Here is a 21,439-nt window from a genome sequence, read left to right as displayed (position 1 = left end):
CAATGTTTTTTTATGCAAAGCAATCAAACCATCAAACGATCCAAAGTCTTCTTGTGTGCGCTGTATATATGTATATATTCCATTTGGTTTTTATTAACTGTATAAAGCAATAGTGGAAAATTGTTTAGCAGTGATCGAACGTGATCAAAGCTGTCTTTTGCTTTTCTATGTTTAAAGTGATTTCAACATCCCGTTGCTGGCTGCCTCCGTCACGCATGTCGCCCTTTTCTTGTTGTCACCCGCATGCCGTACTTTTAATCCATTCCGCTTGTGCTTAAGCGCGCGCTAAACCTTTTGCCTCTATCGGCTTCTCTCTCTCTCTTCCGCTGTACCACTGTTAACACCATTTTGCTAGTGTTTTTCATTCCATAAATTCCTTCGCCTCGGCATGGGCGGATGATGCTGCAACATTTGAGGCGCGCGTGTTAGGCGTATGAAGAGATTGAGCTGCCCACCACAATGCGCAACTACCTCCCTTTTTTGATACGTTCGTTTTTTGTTGTTGTATTTGTAAGATTGAGTGTTTGTGTGTAAAAATTAGCAGCTAGTGATTGGCCATTGGATTGAATTTCGATTTTCGGTTTTAAAACACTTCACCTCGCACTTCTTGCGCAGTCGGAGGAGACAGGATCAAACAAAATCCCTACATTTTAGCGTCGCTTTCGGGTTTAACCGTCTTCGTTTTTTCATATGAACCACAATGGGATACACGGTCGAGTTTTGAACTCAAAAAAACAGTTGCCAATCGTTTGCCCTCCACACGCTTGCTTCTTACTAACAATCTAAAATAAAATTAATAATAATAACCATAAAACTAATAATAATAATTAATAACATTTACCCACTACTACTCCTACCGACTCCTGCCGAACACGCGATGATCTCGCGCGATCACTGCAAATGAGCACCTGCTATTCCCCCACCAATGCCGCTCATTTTCTCTTTCACTCTCTCTCTCTCTCTCTCTCTCTCTCTCTCTCTCTCTCTCTCTCTGTCTCTCTCTCTCTCTGTCTCTCTCGTTTTATATCCCACAGCGACTTAACATTGTTTTAAACTTACACTAAGCTTCCTCAACCCGGTGCAAAGTGTCACTGCCTTACGCGCCCTATTACCTTAGCTACTACTTATCCTGGTTCCGTTGTTTTGTGTGTGTTTGCTGCTGCCTGCTGCACTAAAGAGCTTCCGCCTGTGCGCTCCCTGTGTCTAATGAATCTCACTCGTTGTAAATATGTTGAATAAGTTTCGTCGAAAGATCGTCATGGGCCGCGCGCCTTGCCTATCAATGTGCCGGACCAGCGGGGATGCGGGGACATGATTTGGCAAAGTTAAATTATGTTACGCTATGATTGGACTGACGGCAAAAGGGGCTGATTGTTTGCGGGGGGGGGATTTTGTTTTGCTCATCGCTTAACTAATTTTCGCAGGAGTGAATGTGTTTTTCCTTGTTTTCTGTTGGCTACTCCGCTGTTAGGTCACACCTAGAACCTTACGAGAGAGCGAGTGAGCTGATTTTGCCAAATCTTTTTGCAGGTTAGGATGATGAAAATGAATCGATTCAGAAGCTTCAAAAGCTATCACTCAATTGTATAGAAGATCTCTCTCGCGCGCTCTCTCTCTCTCTTTTTACAAGAACTAGATCAAAACGAACAAGCTAATTTAGCGCGTAGTAAAACAACCACGAGAGAAAGGTATCACCGCCGGCGCCTATTGCCCTGTTCTCTCGCGTCTTCCCACTCCCATCACTGTTTCGTTACCTTCCTATCTACTAGTCTAAGTAAGTAAATCACCGACTTGTGCGTGCAGCTCACCGTTGAACTGCAAAAGGCACCCGACTGCACCGAAGTAGCCCTCGTGCTCGAGGAACAGCGCTTTGAGCGTTCCCTTCGACCAGTAGTCCATCGCGTACGCGAGCAGCTTCATCGATATTGGGTTCACGCGCAGAAAGTTGCCCACAAACACCACCTGGAAATGGATCAGCATTGCAGTAAATGTACAAAAGAAGCCGACGCGCTTGTCACACCCTACCTTCTCGATCTTCTCATTGCTTGCACACATGCGCGCGATCGAACCAATGTTGTTGGTGATCGTCACGAGGATGGCGTGGGCTAGATCTTCCTTGCTGACGCTTTGCCGCCTTTCCTGTAGATGCATCTGCCCGAAGCTGCAACGGAGACACGGGGAGTGTTTTAATACTACGTTCCCAAACGCACGGGCGATTGCACGATCGCACTTACCTTGACGCGACCAGCTCGCCGGGCAGCCCGAACCGCTCGTAGTCGCCACCGTAAATGTCTTTCACTAGCTTGTCCACCTTCTTATGATCGCCCTTCGTCGCTAACTGTATTGCTTCCTCGAACGTTTCACAGCCGGTGAGCAGACAGCACAGGCCCAGGAATGTACCGCCGCCGAGGCTCGTGCCGGAGATGCGCTTGTAGTTGTCCGGGCCGCGCACCGCCAGCACCGAGACGCCCGACCCGACGTTCACCAGTATAAACGGGTACGGTTGGCTAAAGTCGAACTTTTTCTTCGTACTACTGCAAGAAGGACAAATGAAAGCAAAGTTAATAAGCTACTTCTTTCCATGACATGAACATTCTTTCCCCGTCGCTTACCTAATTTCGTTGGCGTTCTCCCAAAAGTAGCATTCACATTTGTTGTGCGTTTCCGTGAAGAGGATGCCCTTGATCAGCGCATCCAGCTCGTCGAACTTGGCCAGCTTCATGTTGACGTGCTGCCGGAAGTCTTCCTCGAACTTGAACGCACCGCCCCCGGTCGCGCAGACGGTCGTCACCAGCTGGGCCATGCCCTTCGATTTGGCGAGCTTCAGAAAGCTGAGCATCTCCGACGTGGGGAAGCGGATAAAGTGGAGCGAGCCGCGCCGGCCGCGTATCACCACGTCGTCCATCTGCAGGTGGCTGTCCCGGTGGCCGGTCTTGCCGTAGGCCGAGTTTTTCGTCAGGTAACGCCGAATGTTGCGCAGGATGCGTGCCTCCTGATCCAGCTCGCCCGGCGTGATGTCCTTCGGCTCGAAGTACACCAGCTTCGTGAGGGTGCCGCCAATGTCCATGCCGAACCAGGGCATCGCTGTTGGAGAAAGAAGTAGTAGAAGAAGAAGAAGAAATACGACATGTTATTAGTAAAACAATTGAAACAAATAGAAGCGGTAATGGTGCAAACTGAAGCAAACGGAATTATCAAACGATCGATCATCAACGACTACCCAAACATTTTTGTATGGATTTTGGACCTCATCAAACACACAGAGCTTATCGCTGACCCAGGCAACATGCCTTCGCGCCTCAACCGTGCTCGGTGTTAAGGTCATTTTTGAGGTTCGATCGCATTCAACTCGTCCAGCTGACCTCTGAGCGCATGCTACCGCGATCACGTGCTCGTGCTGGTGATCCTCGTTCGCACTGCATGCCGTAGACCCGCAGAGCCACAGAGCCGACAAAACTCGATCGATTCGAATCGGTTGATTAGATTATCGAAACGGCCAGTGAAAACGCTATAGCCTATAGCGCACGCGGCTAGCAAACGTCACCGCTTATCAGCAAGTTGCCGAAGAAAGGTCCAAACTTCAAACTCCATAAACTGCTCAACCCGCTGGCCCGGAGAGCTCCACACGCTCTCTAAAGTCATTATCAAGGACTCCGGGCTGCATGCATGCATGGGGCACGCTTATCAGCTGCGACTAGGCGGCGTGATATAGGCGCGCACACACGATACACCAGCATCGAGAACCGGACAGCGCTTTTGAAACATCCGGAACACGGAGAACCGGTTTTGATTCACGTGTGTGTGTCATTGGGAGTATCTCGGGGTGACTCGAAGCACACGAGGCGAGGATCTGCTAAATCTGTGATCTTGTGTGTTATGCACGCGAATAACGCTTTGACGGAAGATGTTGGAGAGAAAAAGAAAGTGCTACAGCTGGAACGTGGCAGAGTTTGTTGATAGTTTGCAGAGGAGCAAGATGCCGAATGATTGATTGATATTATTGATTGTTGGCATGTCGGAATGGTAAAAAAGGGTGAAAGTTTATGTCTGTTGGTGTCTTTTTTAAAAATACTTTACATTGTAGTGGAAATCAAGCCGATCGGTAGTGCTCAATAAACAAAGAAGTTGAAAAAGCGCAACTTTAAGAATATGAAAGTCTAACTTAGGAAGCATGAAACAGCAATAAGAGGAAGGAATAATACAAATCTTAAGAAATAAGCCACAATACGAACGAAACTATGCAAGAAACAACCAATAGATGGATGCCACACTCTCATCCAGATGAGTAAAGTAGAATAGAAAAAAAATGCAATTATGAAACGATGCTTACACACTGGCCCCTCAATGGAATGTTCCGACGATTCCGACCGGCTTTCGTCGGTCCATCGCGTGTCGGTGTTGGCTTTGTTGTTGCTGTTGCTGCTGCTGCTGCCGTTGCTTTTGCTGCTGCGTGCGCTGGGCCGGGCCCCTTTCGCTTCCGCCGTTGCCGACTTGCGGGCGGTTCGTCGCTTGATGCGACGTTGTTTGCGCTGCTGCTGGCTTCCACCACTGTTCGCCGACGACAGGCTGGACAGTATGGAGGTAATGGATCCGGCCGAGGAATGTGACGAGTTGGCGGTGGCGGTACGCTGCAGATCCCGACCCGTGCGGCGACGGGACTGTTGCGGTGAGGGTGCCGCCGCCGCCGTCCGACGGCGATGTTGCTGCACCGGGGAGGAGGACACTTTGGGGCTGGTCGTGGGGCTGCTGCTACCACTGGCGCCGCTTTCGGTGGACGACATTTTGCGCCGGTACGATGGTCTGCGCACGAGCGGACGGTGATAGTGGGAGGCGACCGAGTGCGTCGCGTACTGATGATGATGATGCCGGTGCGTGCCGTTGGGCGTGACGTGGACGCTCGGCACGACGGTACCGTACAGGATCCAGCGCGATATGGCACTAGAGAGCTGCGGGCCGAGCGGCGGCTGGCTGCTGCTGCTGTCCAGCGCGTCCATGCGTGTGTGCGTCCATTGCTCGAGGGCTCGCTCCTGGCGCAGCCGGATGCCCCGCTCGATGTACGCGTTCAGCGCCACCTGTCGGTTTGGGGTTTTTGGGTTAAAAGTGTTACTCGCGGGATGGGTGGAAGAAGAGGGGAAGCAGATGAAACCAATCAACATTGCTTGGCCGTGCGTCGGTGTGAGTAGTTTCGATGTGTTTCTTTCCGCTTCGAACAGCTAGCAGTAGCAGCAGTTACTAATACGCGATGTCTGCACTCTCTTATCATTCACTAAGCCACATGTGGCAAGTGGCGCCCTCTTGCGCATCAATCTATTGCCTAAACCTCATTCTGCACGATTCTACAACATTCGCGATTCGATGTAGCAACCGAAGTCAGGCTGTGAGCTTACCAGTTCGGTGTAGGTGTTGTTGCTACCTCTAACCGTTGCTGTGGATCAACTAAAACAACGCCAGGCGTAATCAATGAATCACTGCGCTCTCGTAACACACCAAACCCCCCCCCCCCCCCCCTTCTGGCGGTCCACTTTTATCTCGACCTTGGTCATGCTGTTGCGCCTTTTGCATTGTGCAAAGGGTTTGTTTTTTTGGTTTGCGTTTATCAACGCTATCGCAAGGTTCTGATTACTTTTAACCCTAATTACGACTCCCGCACAAAAAAGGAGCAATGAGTGGTGGTGGTGGATCTTATCATCAAAAAAAGGCTGATTTGCAAAAAAATGATCCCTATTGGCAGGCAGGTCAGTGTAGTAACGACGATAATGTGATCGAGACACACACAAAAAGGCGTCCCAAGAGCGTCCAATCCCAGACGGGTCAATGGACAATCTGTTCCGCGTCCACACGAGTTGCGTCATTTGCAAACGAATTATTTAGCAATTAGCGCGATGTTTCATCAAACAACATCACACTCTCTCACCAGAGATGATGATGGTGGTCTTGGTGTAGTGCAAAAAAAAAAAAAAAAAAACAAGCGGGCCATATTGAGACCATACAAACCCGCCTTCCCGCGTATGATCACTTTGGGTCTGGTGAAGAAGCCTTCGGGTTTTTTTTTTGTGTTTACAAAATCAATTGGCATGACCAGCATTTGGTCAAGGTTGGGAAAGCACTGGTTTGCACAGGTGTGTAAAGGTGGTGGGTGGCTTTATGTGAGGGGGGGGGGGGAGGACTCTTTGGTTAAAAAAGGCTATAACAACAAAAGCAGACAACATTATTGACCATTTTGTTATTTTTATCGCGATGCGTTACTGGTGTTGGGGTCGGGCGTAAAAGGTAACAGTGCTAAGTGCATCGAAAACACATTGATGTGCACACGGTGCAGCCTCGTTAGCTCTTGCAGTGTGTGTGTGTGTGTTTTTGCTTCAGAAAATACTTTCATAAATAGGAGCGTTTCATGATTTTTCAGTAAGAAATTGATATTTGCCAATTGAAATGACGTCATCACTACACACAAAACGATGCGCTAAACTATGCGCTTTGAGGTTTTATCGATTATTTCAACCTGTACAAGTATAAACAATCAATGATTCATTGTATGCATGATCAAGTGCGATCATTGTGTATGATTGAAGGAATAAAAAGAGTTTGAAACTATATGAATCTCCCAAATTTCTGGAAGGAATCGGTAGGAGATTTATGTATCTTAAAAAAATGAAACATTCGTGGATCTTTAAGGATTAACCAATTTAGCAAATCTAACCCATACCCGCTAATAACAAGGCAATGTGTGTAAACTGTCGCATTCGAACTCAATTCATTTGTAACGAGATCTTCAAGATCTTCTTCAATAATATGTTATGTTCTCCTAAACACTTCCAGGTACAGTTTAACTATCGAAGTTTGGAGGTGATTGTCAACCGGTAGTAGATTGTTCCGTTATTTTCTACTTTGATTTATTGCTTATTTCAGACATTTCCTTCCTTTTTTGTAGTGATAGATTCTATAACGATCACTTAGGATTACTAAAGATCTTCTGAGATTCATGCGTGTCTAGCGATTCGTGTTGGACGTTGCATGAATATCAACATCTGAGATTTAGATTTATTGTTTCACAGTGAAGATTCATCCGGATTTTCTTGAATCAATATCAGAGTTTCCTATCGCTAGTATATTCCAGTTCTTTTCTTACAATTTTGTGCATAAATAAGGACTGAAATTCTTCCCCAGAAACACAAAAGAAACAGTTGTGACCTCAACACAGAATCGAAGATCGTCAGTGATCATATGCTGCGATCTTCTCCTTTTCGTAGTTATCCTGCAAAAACATCCTGAACTCCGTCAAAATATTATGACGCATTACCCCACCATCAGCCCACGGCTTGTTTGAGGAGTTCCATGTCATGAAACAACATGCACTGCAGACGTTGTTTTACCACTGCTAAACGACAGCCACGAGCCTCATAATTCCGGTTAGAAGTGGTTGGTTGCCTTTTTTTATGTGTGCTTTGCTACGTCGTACCGATTTGTTTACCAATTTTGTGCGATCACAGAGCTATCTCGTCTCGAGCATGGGGCGGGGAGTGTTAATATTATCCATAGCCCGACGGCATCGATGAGACAAGGGCCCGCGGGAAAAATGGCTGCTGGCGAAAAAATGACGCAAATGGACAACCCGCGTGCAACCCTCCAGCAGCAAATGGACAGGGGAGGGTGGATTTTGTGTGTGTGTGTGTTTTGTCTGTTACAAGCGTCAGAGCGGAGGGAATAATTACCGATGAAAAGATACGCGAGGAGAACGACGTGTACAGGAAGTGGCCATTCTCTTCACCGAGAGGCCGCGATCATTTCCGTGTAAGCTACCACCTGCTGCAGCAAAAAAAAACACACACAATGTCCGTCCTGCAAACGGCTTTTTTTTTGCAAATGTGTGATTTTAAGCACACACAACAACAATGCCTAAAGGTTCTGCCAGAAATTGAGTAGAACTCAGCATGGCTTTGCTAGGCGACTTGCAACAAGCTTGAGGTTTGGGTTGGGCAAGCTAAACGCGACTAAAAGGGACGTGCACTTCTACCCCTTTATTTTACATTGTGCGAGGTCAACCACTGTGTGGACAAATGGAAATCAGTAGCGAGTTCAAGTCGCGATGCCCGCGCGCTTTCATTGACGGTGTGCTGCAGTAACCACGGCTGCCACCAGGGAGCGATGGCAACACCTTGCCAAGCAGCTCATCATCAATATTCTGAGATGGGGGGGGGGGGGGGGGTTGGACGGCTTAACTTTCTCACCTCTTGTCGCAAGCCGCGTATAAAGGAGGTCACAGGCTTACGTATTTTGCGTGTGCCGCCTTGTTGTGCCCGTGTGTGAATGTGGCGATGTTTTACATTTTACCAACTTATCGGTACAGTGCAATCAAACGATAAATGGTGAGCATGTTTAATGAAAAGTATATACAACTTTTCAGAATGGTTAAGTGATAACATCACATCGATTACAGCACACTGTTTGGTTAGTAAACTGAGGACCAATTCTTCAACGATTCACTTTAGTTAGATATCTTTAAACTCCTGCAAGAAAGATTTGATCTTCAGGAGATCTTCATAAATCCGTAATTTATGGAACTGTAGATTATATGCAGCAGGAAGATTCAAGATACGAATAAATAATCGTTTAACTGACTTAGACTTTCCGGACTCTTTGTAAAATCAAGTCCAACGTCCGTTTGTATATTGAGAGCTATCTAAATCTGTTTTCTCTGAACTCTGATGCTCAAAAGCGATTTTAATGTTAATCTCGTAAGAGCATACAAATGGAGTCTTACAAGCTGTATAAATAGCATGCTTGCATGTAGTGGATATAGTAGTGGCTCCGGACGATCCAATCCACTATTTAATCCTGGATAACTAAACACTTCCAGCACACGAACGTTTCACTTCTATAGTAGCTTAAGTCAATAAATCTATTGTACCTGATAGGATCGTAAATAGTAGTATGACATTATTCCATCAAGAATCAAGGAAAGTATGCCCAGTGTCTCAGATGAAGTGAGAATCCATGTAGATACCTCTTCCGGGGAGTCTGTTTTACTCAAATCAATGCCATCGTTAATGATCTTTTGTTCCCATTTGGAGTCTTCTAACCCAACTGATAGCAAAATGTGTAATAGATTAAGATTTTTTCTAGAAAAAAACTCATACACGACTCATCAAGCAAATGATTCTAAGGGAATGAACATAGAAGACCGCTCAACTGCTAAATATACACTCTGATTCCGACAACCTTTGGACGGCTTGTGGTTGTACACTCACAATTCCAAATTCATAGTCAGCCAGTCTAAAATCCCATTCCCTTTTTCATCTACGTTCCAATCAAAACAATAGTACACCCAGCACATTGGTCCCTCTAATAATCCAGCAAAATCATCTCCACTTAGATGAAAGCCTGTACATGACATGCCCGGTAATTATAGAACACAAACTTTCTCTCTCTCTCTCTTCCACTTCCAATCGCAGATGGAACTTTCCAGTTCAACCAGTATGTGTCTCTGACTTCATGACGGTTGACCCCCTCCGCGACTTGGCCCCGCATCAGTAACAATCAGGGTCACGTAAGAAAATGAAATTAAACCACTACCACAACACCACCACCAACCCGTGAGTTTCGCTAATGATTGGCAAACGGTTGGCGCTGAGTGTCGGTCCCGGGCGGCAAGCCTTCATCGCGGGCCCCTCAAAAAAGCCCTCCCAACCCCACCAAAGCCAGCATTGTCCGGCAAAAGGCAAGAAGCAAACAAAACCGATGGTGGCGCGACTTTACCCCCCCACACACGCGCGCCTGCACACACTTATACTCGCAGACATGCACTGATGATAACCTTCGCCGAAGAGAGTCACACATCAGAGCCGGCCCACCACCGCCGTTGTGGCCCACGGGTGTGTTCGTTTTTTCGCGTCTGGATTCGATGCGATGGAATCGGGCATGAATTGGCAAATCGTTACGGAGCGTCGCCGGGAGCCGATATGAGCGAGAAACGCCGCAAGTGTGTGTGTGTGTGTGTGTGTGTGTGTGTGCGTGTGGCGGGGGGGTTTGTTGTTTTTATGAGCAAACATGAAGTAAAAAGCTTCCAACAAACTCTCTTGCAACCGACCAACCAACTGACCAGCCAAAGCGTCTATCAATCGCAAGTGGTGGTTGCCGTGTAGCTTCTAGGCTTGTTTGATTGCAGTAAATCTTACCAATCAGCCTCTTTCATCGACAGTGTTTTGTCCAGTGCGCAAGTTAAGGCACCGACAAGGTAGTGGGTTACTGTTGTGCTGTGCTTTGTCGCTTTGTCGAGGCTAGGTGTATATGGCGCAAAATGGACATGTTAAGAATTGAACTGGGGCTGAGACTTTTCTTCGTTTATTAAAATGGAAAGACGTAAAGGATTTTAAACATAAGGTTCGAAAAAAAAAATCTTTTATTTTTAAACATCTATGCAAGTATAATATGATGATTAAAAATGCATTGAACTTTTAAAATATGAATTTGATAAAGACTCTTTGTTTGAAAAGAGTAATAAATACTTTTTGAAACATTGATGACAATATATTTGCTAGTTTGGCGTATGGTTTTGCATGGAGTGTTGGCATAATTGCAAATTCCAGGCAAAAAAAAAACCACTGGCTAACATCGCGCAATCCTCTAATATCAGATTGCTTAATAAGGATCTTTGATAAATTATACAAACATTTAATACAAAATACCTACAAAATCATTGTAAATACTGGACTATAGAACCATGCAGTACCATGAACACACAGTTGTTTAGACATTGAGTGCGTTTTACCGGTGTAACACATTGTCGGTAGTGTGCCCACTTTGCCCCCTAATACCCGCAAAACATAAAGAGTGTTGTGAGTGGCAACAAAACACCTTCCAAGACGTAATAGTAGAGCATATACACAGCCCCCTTGAACAACCCCCCGAAGCGCCAAACTACCTCGTCGTAATTGATGTTTGTGAGGTACACATGCACACACACACAAGCAAGAAATATGCATTCTTATTGCGTATCTTAATCTTATCTCCCCCCGGTGGAGTGGAGAGATTGCGGTGGTGCTGGCTTATATTTGGAAGACGAGAAGTCATCCTTCCTACAGTACGAAGGTACGCGTCGGAATGAATTATTGGTTTGGGAAGGTCAAACAAAGGTTGCAAACTTTGACCCGCCATAGCCACTTACGTTAAAATAATGTTCTTGAAATGATGTCTAATTCCAAAGAGATTAAGGCATTCTAGACATCAATAAACCAGAGCGGTGTTCTCCAATACAGATTTCCAAAAGGAAGATCATTACTTTGATTTCTTGAATGATCTCCAGATGGATCATTGTGGACGTTGTTTACAGGTTTCGCTAAGAATAGCTCTTCCGTTCTTTACTCCCTTGAAGAACAAGAACCCGTATCCAGCAGCCGCTGTGGGGGGAAGGCAAACATCTGCCAGAATCCGGTTTTGAGGCATTCGATTTATCAACCGGCTAGGCTAGAAAATAACAACAAATCTCTCCCAAAGCCGCAACCTTCCTCCGAACCACCCTGGGTATGAGGAGTATGGGTGCCTACGACACGGAACTATGGTTGAGCGAACCGTGTTCGAGATCATACGATCATCGCATCCGTGTTCCTGTCGCAACTCGCGATAACACTTCTGCTCGCTTGGTTGCACGAAGACGGTGTTTCACGATCACGCACATTTAAAAGCAAAAAGTGCACTTCAAAGGTTAAGTCTCATGTGCACCGGCGCACCCTCCAAGGCCCGCTGCTGGGCAAGTGTCGAGAGAACTAGAGTAATGAACTGAACTTTGCACCGGTCTCATGACACGCGACATTGACGTGTGCGTGTGTGTGTGTTTGTGCGCGTGTCATGGCTCCCCCCCCCCCCCGTCCATCCATCACAATCACGGACCGAAAAGGCCACACCGACACACTTCCGGTTTTCGGCCGTCGGGTGATGGTGGTTACGGCAACTTTTGTTGCAGACTTCTCCGTGTGTCCACCAATCTCGGATAACCGAACTGTCCCCGATTCCCACCCCTATCTCTGTATCAATTCGTTCGCTGATGACGATTTTTGCGCGCTGACCTACAAAACTCCTCAGGAGACCCTCTGTGTGTGTGGCTTAAGCGGCTATAACGTCACGCCGAAGGTGTGTCTCAGGAATGTGCCGGCACGATCGCCAAAGGTCTCCTCTCTTACTTATCGTACCACCACCACGGGTTTGTCACCAGTTGTTACTTCACCACTACACAGCGGGGCGTTTGGAACATTCGCGTGCAGTTTAACACGCTCCAGTTCGTCCGTTGTTGCTGTCTGTGCTGTGTTGTGTGTGTGTGTGGATGGCGCACGGCCTTTGAACAGCGAAAGTGCAACATACCGCACTATTCCTCAGGTACGTGTCGTGTCTTTTGATGATCGCAGCTTGACCGCACAAAGAGAAAACACCCATCGTGGAAGGTTCATCGGTGAGAGAATGGCTTTAAAGTGAGGTGGCATCATCATTACCCGAAGAAAAAGGTAAGACGCATAACAACGAGGAAGCGAAGTCGGCGACCACCCGAAAGATCCCACACTCTCGCAAAAGACAGACACACGGGCCCGCAATTGCGGAGCATTCCGCACGCACGCCCGGGCACACTCTAATGCGGCGTTCGTGATGGCGCTAAAACCACCACTCCTTCTCCCCCATATACCAGGACAGGCAGCAGTTGTGCGTTGTGGTTGCAGAAAAAGTACCGCCAAAATCGGTTACACAATAGTTTGCTGTGCTGATGTGCGGTGGTGGTCGAAGCGTACGCCACGCAACAACATCGAGTTCCACCTGAGAGGAGATTCCATGGGTAATATGCGCTCCTCCTCTCCGTAGTGGGTAGTACACCTTTGCCGTGATCTTCAAACCATGGCGTGATCGGCAAGCGTGGCCGAGAGTGTTAACAGACACAACCAGCGTGCCTGCTGTCCACCACTCCCCCACTGAAGATTATTTAAACATGAAGTTGGGGCAGAGGCATCGGGGTAGCAACACACCAGTTTCGCGATCTCTATCCCCCATGTGAGTGATGATCGCACGGCAACTTCGCCAAGTGTCCATACGCATTTTTTTGCCACCCTGCACATTAGATACTTCTTCTGCTTCAATCGTGTCGTTGTGGTTTGGAGAGATGAGGTCTATCCTCGCGCGTTGGTAATAGAACATCCGATTGGCAGGCCACGTTTCCTGCGATACTGCGACTACTGCTGCTGCTGCTGCTGCTGCGAACGAAACACACACGGCACACCGTACGGCAGGCAGGGCATGTAAAACATGGTCGGGAGCTCTTCTCAATTGAACTGCTTGATTGACACCTACGGTGAAACTGTGAGAAATTCCTGCCGCACCGCACGAAACAGTACTCAGCTGCTGCTGCCGCCGTCGCTACCGAGACTTCCCGCTTTTTTTTGCGAAGCGGACAGAGGATGACCTCGGAAGGAACAGGAGCAGACACACACACACACACACACACAAGCACACACTAACGGTTTCTTTCGGCGGCGACTTCTTTCTCTCGCGAAACTCAAACACGGGGTTGTTAGAAGCGTGAATTTCACCAAACTTTGCGCGCTTGTTGTATCATTCGCCGGACGACTTTACCACTTGCCAGAAACCAAAAACCGCACAAACACGTCACAGGAGCCGCTCGTTGATGCGAACGTGGAGTGGCGCGTGATCATCCGATCTCTATCGCCTGATATACCCCTTCACCAGAAGCACAGGGCGTTGCATAGGGCGCTAGTTTCGCGGACCGTTTTTCAAAAACAGTGTTTGACCGACGCTATGTGCTGGGTGCGCGCGTCAAGAGCGTCGTGTGGGCGAACCGCGACCGTCCAGTGGTTAATAGACACTGAGACACGCCGCTCGGCTCTGCGCTGGTTCGTACGAGCGGGATTCTCTTCCTTCCACCGCGGCGCTCTTTCGAGCGCTGCGCTGCGCTGAGCGCGCTGAGACTTGTGGAGAAGAGTGTGTACGGCCGATTGGCGCGCTAAGCGGCTTGGTACACTAAGCGGACGCAAAGTGGTTCATTCCAATGCCGATCGTTCATCCATCGGTGGCGGTGCACTTCGGTGTGTGGCTTTTATTCCCAGTGGAAACGCTTCATGGAAACTAGTAACACAATTGTTGTTGAGAAACGCTTCGATTTTTTTGATTAATATGCGGAAAACGCTTTCTATTTTAATTACCGCCGCTACATTTTTGCCTCTAAGACCCCAATTTTTTGTCAACGTGTCACAATTGTTGACACGTTATCATCAATTTTTGTCCCTAAAGCATACATTTTACACAATTTCGAATGTTTTACTTAGTTATTAATACTTTTTCTTCAAAAATTGAAGTCAAAATTTGAAATCAATTTTTTTTTAAATTAATGTTATTTAAAAATAAAGCTTATAGGCCCTATTTTTTACTTAAAGCTTATAGGCCCTATTACATTACTGAAATAATTCTACAATTTATCTTTCGTTAACCCCATTTGATAGAAAATTTTGCCTCGCTAATGTAATAACACGCTCGAAATTACGAAACAGAATTTGATGTGAAATTTATCTTTCTATTTAAACTAACTTTTCTTGGTCGAAGAAGTTGTTTAACAACGACACTTGCAGATCTAAAAAAATACAGTTTTACTTCTTGACTGTGAAATTCTTCGTCTTGAAAGATTCTACATTGGTTAAGAGCAGTGGTCGAAAGAGTGAAATTTTACAAAAATGTTCGTAGAGTTTCACGGGAAGAGTTCAAATTGTTAAACCAATAGCAAAAATGAGTGGAAGCTCTCTGAAATATATGAACGATTAAGAGCTGCATGCGCCTCGCGAGGTGTACTTTGCCGATCGCAGGTCTAGACCGATTCATTTTTCCTGGCGAGTTAAAAGCTGTCAAACGCCGTATGACGTAGCAGTTCGATTCTAAATTCCCCAATGTGATGGGGCCTTATTACGTCAATTTTGTAAAATTCATATAATGAACTTTTCTTAACAAAGATCTAAAGGCATACACAATGAGAATTGATTAAATCGTCTGAGTTTTTTCACAAGAAAACAATGTAATTCTAGACATGAAGCTTTGGAATGAATCATAATTTCTGCTAAAGTAAATATTGTTGATTAACAGGCATAAATAGATGCATTAAAATCAACCATTAATGCGTACTGACAAACAATGATGATTGAGCGCCTAAATTCAATATTTTACTAATAATGCAAGTATCCTCGCTGATTCTACACTAACTTATACAAAAACTCATTATATTAAGTATTAAATGTAAAAATATTACCTTTTATACAAAAAACATGTTATTTTAATTAGCCAATCGTTTAGTGTTGTTCAAATATTTCAATACGCCTTAACAACTTAACATTACACTCATCGTAATTGTTTTCTAAGAGACTACTGGAGCACATTGTCCCCTACAGATCTTTGCAAATACATGAACACTATTTTCCATCAAACAAATCTGTTAATATAATCTTCTAAACAGCGCCATATGATACCAATACTCTTGATCAGGTTGCTCTTCCCTGGCAGAGTGAAGCGTCTGAATAGAGCTTCGCCAAAGTATTTGCTCAGGCGCAGCTAATGCTCGGCACTTATTATCTCGCCGGAACAATGCTCATTCATTCGTGCAAGCCGGCCAGCAAACATTCCACTCTTCTGATCGAACAAAAACAGTTCCATCGACAGCCGGTTTGCTGATAAAAGGTTTCATATACCTTAAACCTACATTTTGCGCTTAATGAACATTTGCATGTAATAAACAATAGGTGTAATAAATTGGTGAACATATTTGACGTTGATAATCTTTTGCTTCATTATCCAGCAAAGACACATTTTATTGCGCTCAAGGGTTCATGCCCCGTCCTGTGCAAAGAATGATCTAAACTCATTAAATCATCACAAATTAATAAGCTCACACCTTAGATTGACGACCCGATAAAGTGCGATAAAGTAGCACAACAATGGGGGGAGAGCAAATCATATGACGAATGCATTAAGCAAAGATTGAAAGATGATAATTATTCTCTAATGTGCTCGTGCCCTTCCACCACCACACGAGTGCAAGCTTCACCGCAGTTCTCTGGCCGCGCGGCCATTGCTTTTCGCTCGCTTTTTGCACTCAACAATCGAATGGAAAGCTTCCCGCTCCCACGAAGTTGGCAAAAACCCGCGAGAGCACGCCCCGGGAGGGTGTGCGTATCGTTCTGTACAGGCCAAGCAAGATAACCAACCCGGTGATAACAACAAAACACTGTGGATGGCTTAAGAGAGGGGAAACCAGCAGCTTCCTCTCGTTCCGCTGAGGGGAGTAGGCAAGAGTGGTGTACGGGACACTTACTTCATAAGTGGATGTAATTTATGATTTTAGCTTATCAGCGAGGCCGGGGAAACGAGGAAAACTGGAACGAGAGCGGACTTATATTTCGCATCATTCCAGTACATTCGCTGCCCGTAATCTGTGCAATAGCTGGTTCGCAATACAGCCACACGAATTGTGCTATCCACAATCGGTTGGCTGCTCTCTGAGCCGAGTGGGTTGGATCGAGTCTAGGATTTTTGCCACGTGCCAATAACGTGTTCGAGGGAAGCGAGAGAAGCATTTGCAAAAGACAGATCATCAATTATTCTTCCCGCCCTTGCCGCCGTAGCGTCGTCGGTGTCTGTCGTGCTTTTCGTTATTTGCCCGCTGCAACGGCGGGTCGGCATTGTCAGTCGCAGTGGCAAAAGCAATTAACACGACCGGCTGACCCCAATATTCCGTGCAAAGGCCCGCTCTGTGCACACGACCGATCATCAAAAGGTTGGCATGAAACAAGAAACGAAGGAAAATGAATCCAATTGCAGAGAGCGGACTTTCACTTACCTTTGCGTATTACGGACGAGCTTCCTGCCGACTCACTGCTGGCCATGGCTGATGAGTGTCCAATACTGTCCTGTGCGGGGGGGGGGGGGGGGGGGGGGGGGGTGTCTGTTCTAGGTCACAGCGCGATCGGCAACAATTGGCTCGGGATTTTTTGGGACGCTTTTGCAAATCAAATAATGCTCACGCACATTATCTGCTACGGGACGGTCTCCGGACGGTCTATTGTGCAAAATACTTTCCGTTGCGTGATTGGATAGAGAATGGGCTTAGGGGTGTTCTCGAAAACACACGCTCGCTTGACGCTTCTCGCTACTTTAAATCTGCTTCATTCGCCGTTCCGGGTTACGTTTTGCTTCAAGCGAGGCTAATCGAGAGTCCCAAGCAACGGTGTCTGCTTTCTTGCCACTGATTGCCACAGCACTTTACCGCCAGACACATTAAGCAGTACGGTACACAGGTAAACAAACCCTTCGCTGCAATCGTGTCCAACGTATCACAAGACTGGCGAGCGACTGGGAGAAAGTTTCACCGTGTGCCGTGTGATGTGCCCCTTTTGGCCGTGCCGTGGACGCCACGATGGGGGGATATGGCTCCCTGCTTGTTTTTTTTCCTCCAGTCATAAAACGGGTAATTTTCTTCGTTCTGCCACCGTGTTCACCGCGCGCGACTGCAGCACTCTTGATGACTGACTGTCCACCCCTCCCCGGCCAGGAAAGTGGTCAGTGGCAGCGGCTACGGGCTGACGGTTTTGTGTCCGCGCCACTCTCTAGGCTGGCCCACTGGACCGAGAATTCGTCTCGCTGGAGCGAACAGTTCTTCAGTCTTCTTCGCCTCTTGCTCGCAACACGTAACACATTTTCTAAAATGCACAGGCTTTAGAACTGTTTAGCCGTGTTTCTGTATGTATTTTGCAACAGCAGCAATGATTGTTGTGACAGGCTGGCTGTCACGCTGCGTCTACGTTGGCGGGTTGAACGGTTGAAGCCGCGTTATCACAGGGTGGTTGGAAGATAATCAAATTAAATCAAATCTTGTGGTTTATTCGTGAATTTATAGGTCAATAATAATTAATATAAACGATTTCATATAGTTTTTAAAATATTCGACAGGAAAATTAATATTAGAAATATAATAAAGTCATCAAACAACATGGAGCAACCGGTTTAGAACCGTTTCGAGGCATGTTTGAACCGGTTGTGGAACGGAAATTCAACAAAGCAGTTTCATCCTTCGGCACGGTACACTTTGCTGTTATTGTTTTGCACTTGCTGCACGCATCGAGATGGCAGAAAACGAAAATGCTTGCAAGCAAATGGATATTGCTGTACAGCGCCATCGGAAGATGTTGCATTACGTGACCAAGAAATGTGTTCCCCTGCTCGAGAGCAGTAAGTATGAAAAGGGAACACCCACTTTATTGTAACTTCCCTGCAAGCTGCCCTCCTTTTGCCTGTCCCGTAGAGCTGAAAGAGGCGGACGAGAAGTCGTCGGAATGGAAGGAACGAGCACTGAAAGCGGAAGGAAAGGTGGCACTACTCGAGCGGCAACTGGAGGAAAAGGCTGCCCAGTCACAACACTACAAAAAGTTCGCTTTTCCCCCGATAGAACCTACACAAAGTCGTGCTGCCATAATCAACCGATTGCTTCCATTCCTTTGCAGATTGTACGAAGGGCAGTACCAGGTGATGATGAAGATCGGCACCGTGATGGGTGAGATCGTGTGGAAATCGTTCAAAAGCCACTCGAACGTGAAGGTGTTGGTGCAGGCACAAGACTCGATGCTGAAGTACTGTGCCCTAGCGAAGGGTATCATCGATTCGTTTCTGCTCGCCTACGGTACCAGTCTGCCGCCGCTCCAATCGCTCGAGCACGTGTTCGTCGTATCACTGCTCGGGTCGATCACGAACTTGGCCGCGTTCGTGGAAGGGCGTGCTTTTCTCGCCCAGCAGGAGCTGGTGGTGGAGTTGCTGAAGCGGATGGTGCTCGATCAGGACCGCTGGAGCTATCCGCACTTTCGCTTCATCAAGCGCATGGTGCTCACGTTCGCGTACAACATGTCGCTCGAGGATCCGGTCGCGTTCGTTATGCTGGGCGAGGAGAGGCTCGTCCACAGTGTGCTGCGCTGCCTGAGCTTGCACGATCCGACCGATGTGGTGGCAGCGGCGGTGGCCATTATCTATCGCTTGCTGAGCGTAACTGTGGAGGCAGGTATACCGTCATCGCTGCCGGAGAAGGTAGGAACGTAGGAAAACTATTTAGTGGGAAATGTTATGCTTAAGCTTCGCTTTGATTTCCAGATCCCGTGGGCAATGATCAGAACGATGAAGGATTCAACGGACGAGCAGCTGGGAGAGATTGCGACCAGCCTGCTCGGCGTGATGGAAGTGTCGGTAGGCAAAGGATTTTTGTGCGATGATTGAAAATTTTGTTTTGTAGTGCAATAAATCACAGAACGGAGTAGAATTGTCGTATAAAAACGCTCACATCACAATTACGGTTTGAATTGTGTAATTTTAACCAAACGTATCCGTTAATACAGGTTGTAGTTTGAGTGTGTGCGTGACAGCTGTACTGACTGTTTGCTTACAGCGGTACAACCGGTACCGACCGGCGAAACGTCAAACTTTGTAAACAAACCATCCCCAAACAAACTAGACCATCCGCACGTGCGTCCACGATGGCTGGTAAAGCGCTGTAAATTCATCGTTTATTGCTGTGTAAAAGCTAACAGAACATTTCCCTCCACCTTTAGATCCTTCCTCGTTCCTGGCAAAGCTGGTCGCTCCACGCTACCGGCATGAAATACTGGAGATTCCCAACAGCTCTATGACCCTTGGGGACAAGCACGTCATCCAGAAGAAAAACAAAGCGAACGCGGGGAAGCTTACAAAAAAGAAACTTTCGCGCAAGGAAATCAAAGAGCTTGGCCTGTACACCTTACCGCACGATACGATTACGTACCGAGACGGGTTGAAGCTGCACCGGATGTGGCTCGGCTATTACGATACGTTCTTCCAGCCGGGCCAATGTCCGGATGTGACCGAAGCGAGATACACCACGATTGTGTATGTATCGGAAAGGGGGAATGTCTTTATTGCTATAAGGACATATTGATCAATATATCTTTCCTTTTTTCTATCTCTCTGTAGAGCTAGCTTACTGAAGGCAGACTATCACGGAGCCAAAATTCACATCGTTCGATCGAAACAGCCCAGCGTGGTCGGCATGAAGGGTATCGTGGTACTGGACACGAAAGGAACCTTCAAGATGATTTCGAAAGACAACAAACTGCGAAGTGAGTAACCTGTTTAAATGGCAGGTGGTGTCTTGTATTCTGTTTTATCTAATTCGCTTTTTGCTCTTTTAGCAATCCCGAAAAATGATTCCCAGTTCGAGGTGTTCCTACAAAATAAGGTGATAACGATTTTCGGTAAACATCTCAACGCGCGGCCCGCCGAACGGTCGGTGAAAAAGATGAAAACGTTCGCCTTTCCCGATCTGTAGAGGGAAGTGGAGTTAGGTTTACTATGAATGGTTAAAAAAGAATCTTGTTCAGTGCAACAGATGCAGTTAGGAAGAAAGCGGAAGCCATTGTGTGATACAAATTAACGTTCAATCGTATGTGTGCACTAATATGCATCATCAGCTGGTACAATGAATGTAGAAATGAAAAGATTGTTAAATAAAACCATGATTATGGAGAAGCTTCGACATGCTGCCAAGTACGACAAGTACGGAAATCGGAAATGTACTGTCTTTTCGAAATTAATCCTACATTAACGACAGGTGAGTGAAAATCTATACAATAAAACCTAAAAACTGTTAATTATCATATCATTTAGTAATAATCGTTAAAAATCATCAAATTTCATCTAATTCCTGTTGGATTTCTAACTTGAAATTGCTTTTGGATTTTGTTGGTCTCTTATCAGTCAAAGGAAGCATTCGCTAGAGTCCAGCAGATGGCGCGCTGGTTTCGTTATTTTTGAATTTTGCTTTGCTAAAGCGGTTGGACGTTTGGTTTGAATTAAAATTTTATTTAAATGCCTTTCTAATTTTACGCCTGATGTTTTTAGTTAACATTCTTTAATTGTGTTAGTTATAAACAAAATGAACTCAAGTGGATATGAATAATTATTTAGTTTTTTCGACTTTCTTCTCCCAAATTGTCAAATTCGTAAGTACAATTTGATTTTTTATCTTGTTAGTTACTGCTAAAACTGGATTTTCTGAAAATAATTTTAATTTATATCGTTTTCTGGTACATAATTAAATTGATTTTAAGTGAAGTTTGCATATTGTTTCCTTTTCTGCCAATGATATGCTGTCATTATTATACAAATAATTAATATAATATCTAAAATAAATCTAGTTGATTTGTACTTTTAATTTAATTTCCAACTACTCGGATGTATATGAAAAACCAATACCCAAAACAGAGACACATTTAATCGGAATAACAACACAATAAACACTAAACACATTGATCAATCGTAGCACAAAAATACATACCTGACATTGCGAAAACTACGCATTTCCTTTGTGGTATTTAAACACATCATTGCTACGTTC

At 46.0% G+C, this 21,439-nt stretch overlaps 3 protein-coding genes across 7 annotated transcripts; 2 read left to right on the top strand and 1 right to left on the bottom strand.

The window, feature by feature from the left end:
* Nucleotides 1-483: 483 nt before the first annotated feature.
* On the bottom strand, nt 484-17,789 carry LOC121598489 (pantothenate kinase 3). Of its 4 annotated transcripts, none has more exons than XM_041925424.1 (6): nt 16,868-16,951; nt 4,331-5,072; nt 2,613-3,084; nt 2,235-2,534; nt 2,026-2,161; nt 484-1,962 (listed from the first exon to the last, which is right to left on the bottom strand). In XM_041925424.1, exons 2-6 carry the CDS (start codon nt 4,992-4,994, stop codon nt 1,771-1,773), a joined length of 1,764 nt encoding a protein of 587 aa, XP_041781358.1. In that variant the 5' UTR covers nt 4,995-5,072; nt 16,868-16,951; the 3' UTR covers nt 484-1,770. The 4 variants fall into 4 exon arrangements, with proteins under 4 accessions (XP_041781358.1, XP_041781359.1, XP_041781357.1 ...); XM_041925425.1 differs by lacking the exon at nt 16,868-16,951 and adding an exon at nt 13,324-13,872 and having other exon boundaries at nt 2,235-2,531; XM_041925423.1 differs by lacking the exon at nt 16,868-16,951 and adding an exon at nt 13,324-13,871.
* Nucleotides 12,439-19,371, top strand: LOC121598490. Of its 2 annotated transcripts, XM_041925428.1 has the most exons (5): nt 12,439-12,491; nt 17,977-18,255; nt 18,329-18,452; nt 18,528-19,101; nt 19,165-19,371. In XM_041925428.1, the coding sequence occupies exons 2-5, from the start codon at nt 18,150-18,152 to the stop codon at nt 19,285-19,287; spliced, it is 927 nt and encodes a 308-aa protein (XP_041781362.1). In that variant the 5' UTR covers nt 12,439-12,491; nt 17,977-18,149; the 3' UTR covers nt 19,288-19,371. The 2 variants fall into 2 exon arrangements, with proteins under 2 accessions (XP_041781362.1, XP_041781361.1); XM_041925427.1 differs by lacking the exon at nt 12,439-12,491 and having other exon boundaries at nt 17,958-18,255.
* A 79-nt stretch (nt 19,372-19,450) lies between these two features.
* Nucleotides 19,451-20,607, top strand: LOC121598491 (ribonuclease P protein subunit p29). The gene is made up of 4 exons (XM_041925429.1): nt 19,451-19,551; nt 19,620-19,932; nt 20,017-20,162; nt 20,235-20,607. The coding sequence occupies exons 1-4, from the start codon at nt 19,545-19,547 to the stop codon at nt 20,369-20,371; spliced, it is 603 nt and encodes a 200-aa protein (XP_041781363.1). The 5' UTR covers nt 19,451-19,544; the 3' UTR covers nt 20,372-20,607.
* Nucleotides 20,608-21,439: the final 832 nt, after the last annotated feature.

The sequence above is a fragment of the Anopheles merus genome, chromosome 3L (genome assembly GCF_017562075.2).
Source record: "Anopheles merus strain MAF chromosome 3L, AmerM5.1, whole genome shotgun sequence".
In the NCBI taxonomy this organism is placed as follows: Eukaryota; Metazoa; Arthropoda; class Insecta; order Diptera; family Culicidae; genus Anopheles; species Anopheles merus.
Note: the sequence above shows the minus strand (reverse complement) of the source record. Positions and strands in the feature narration are given on the sequence as shown.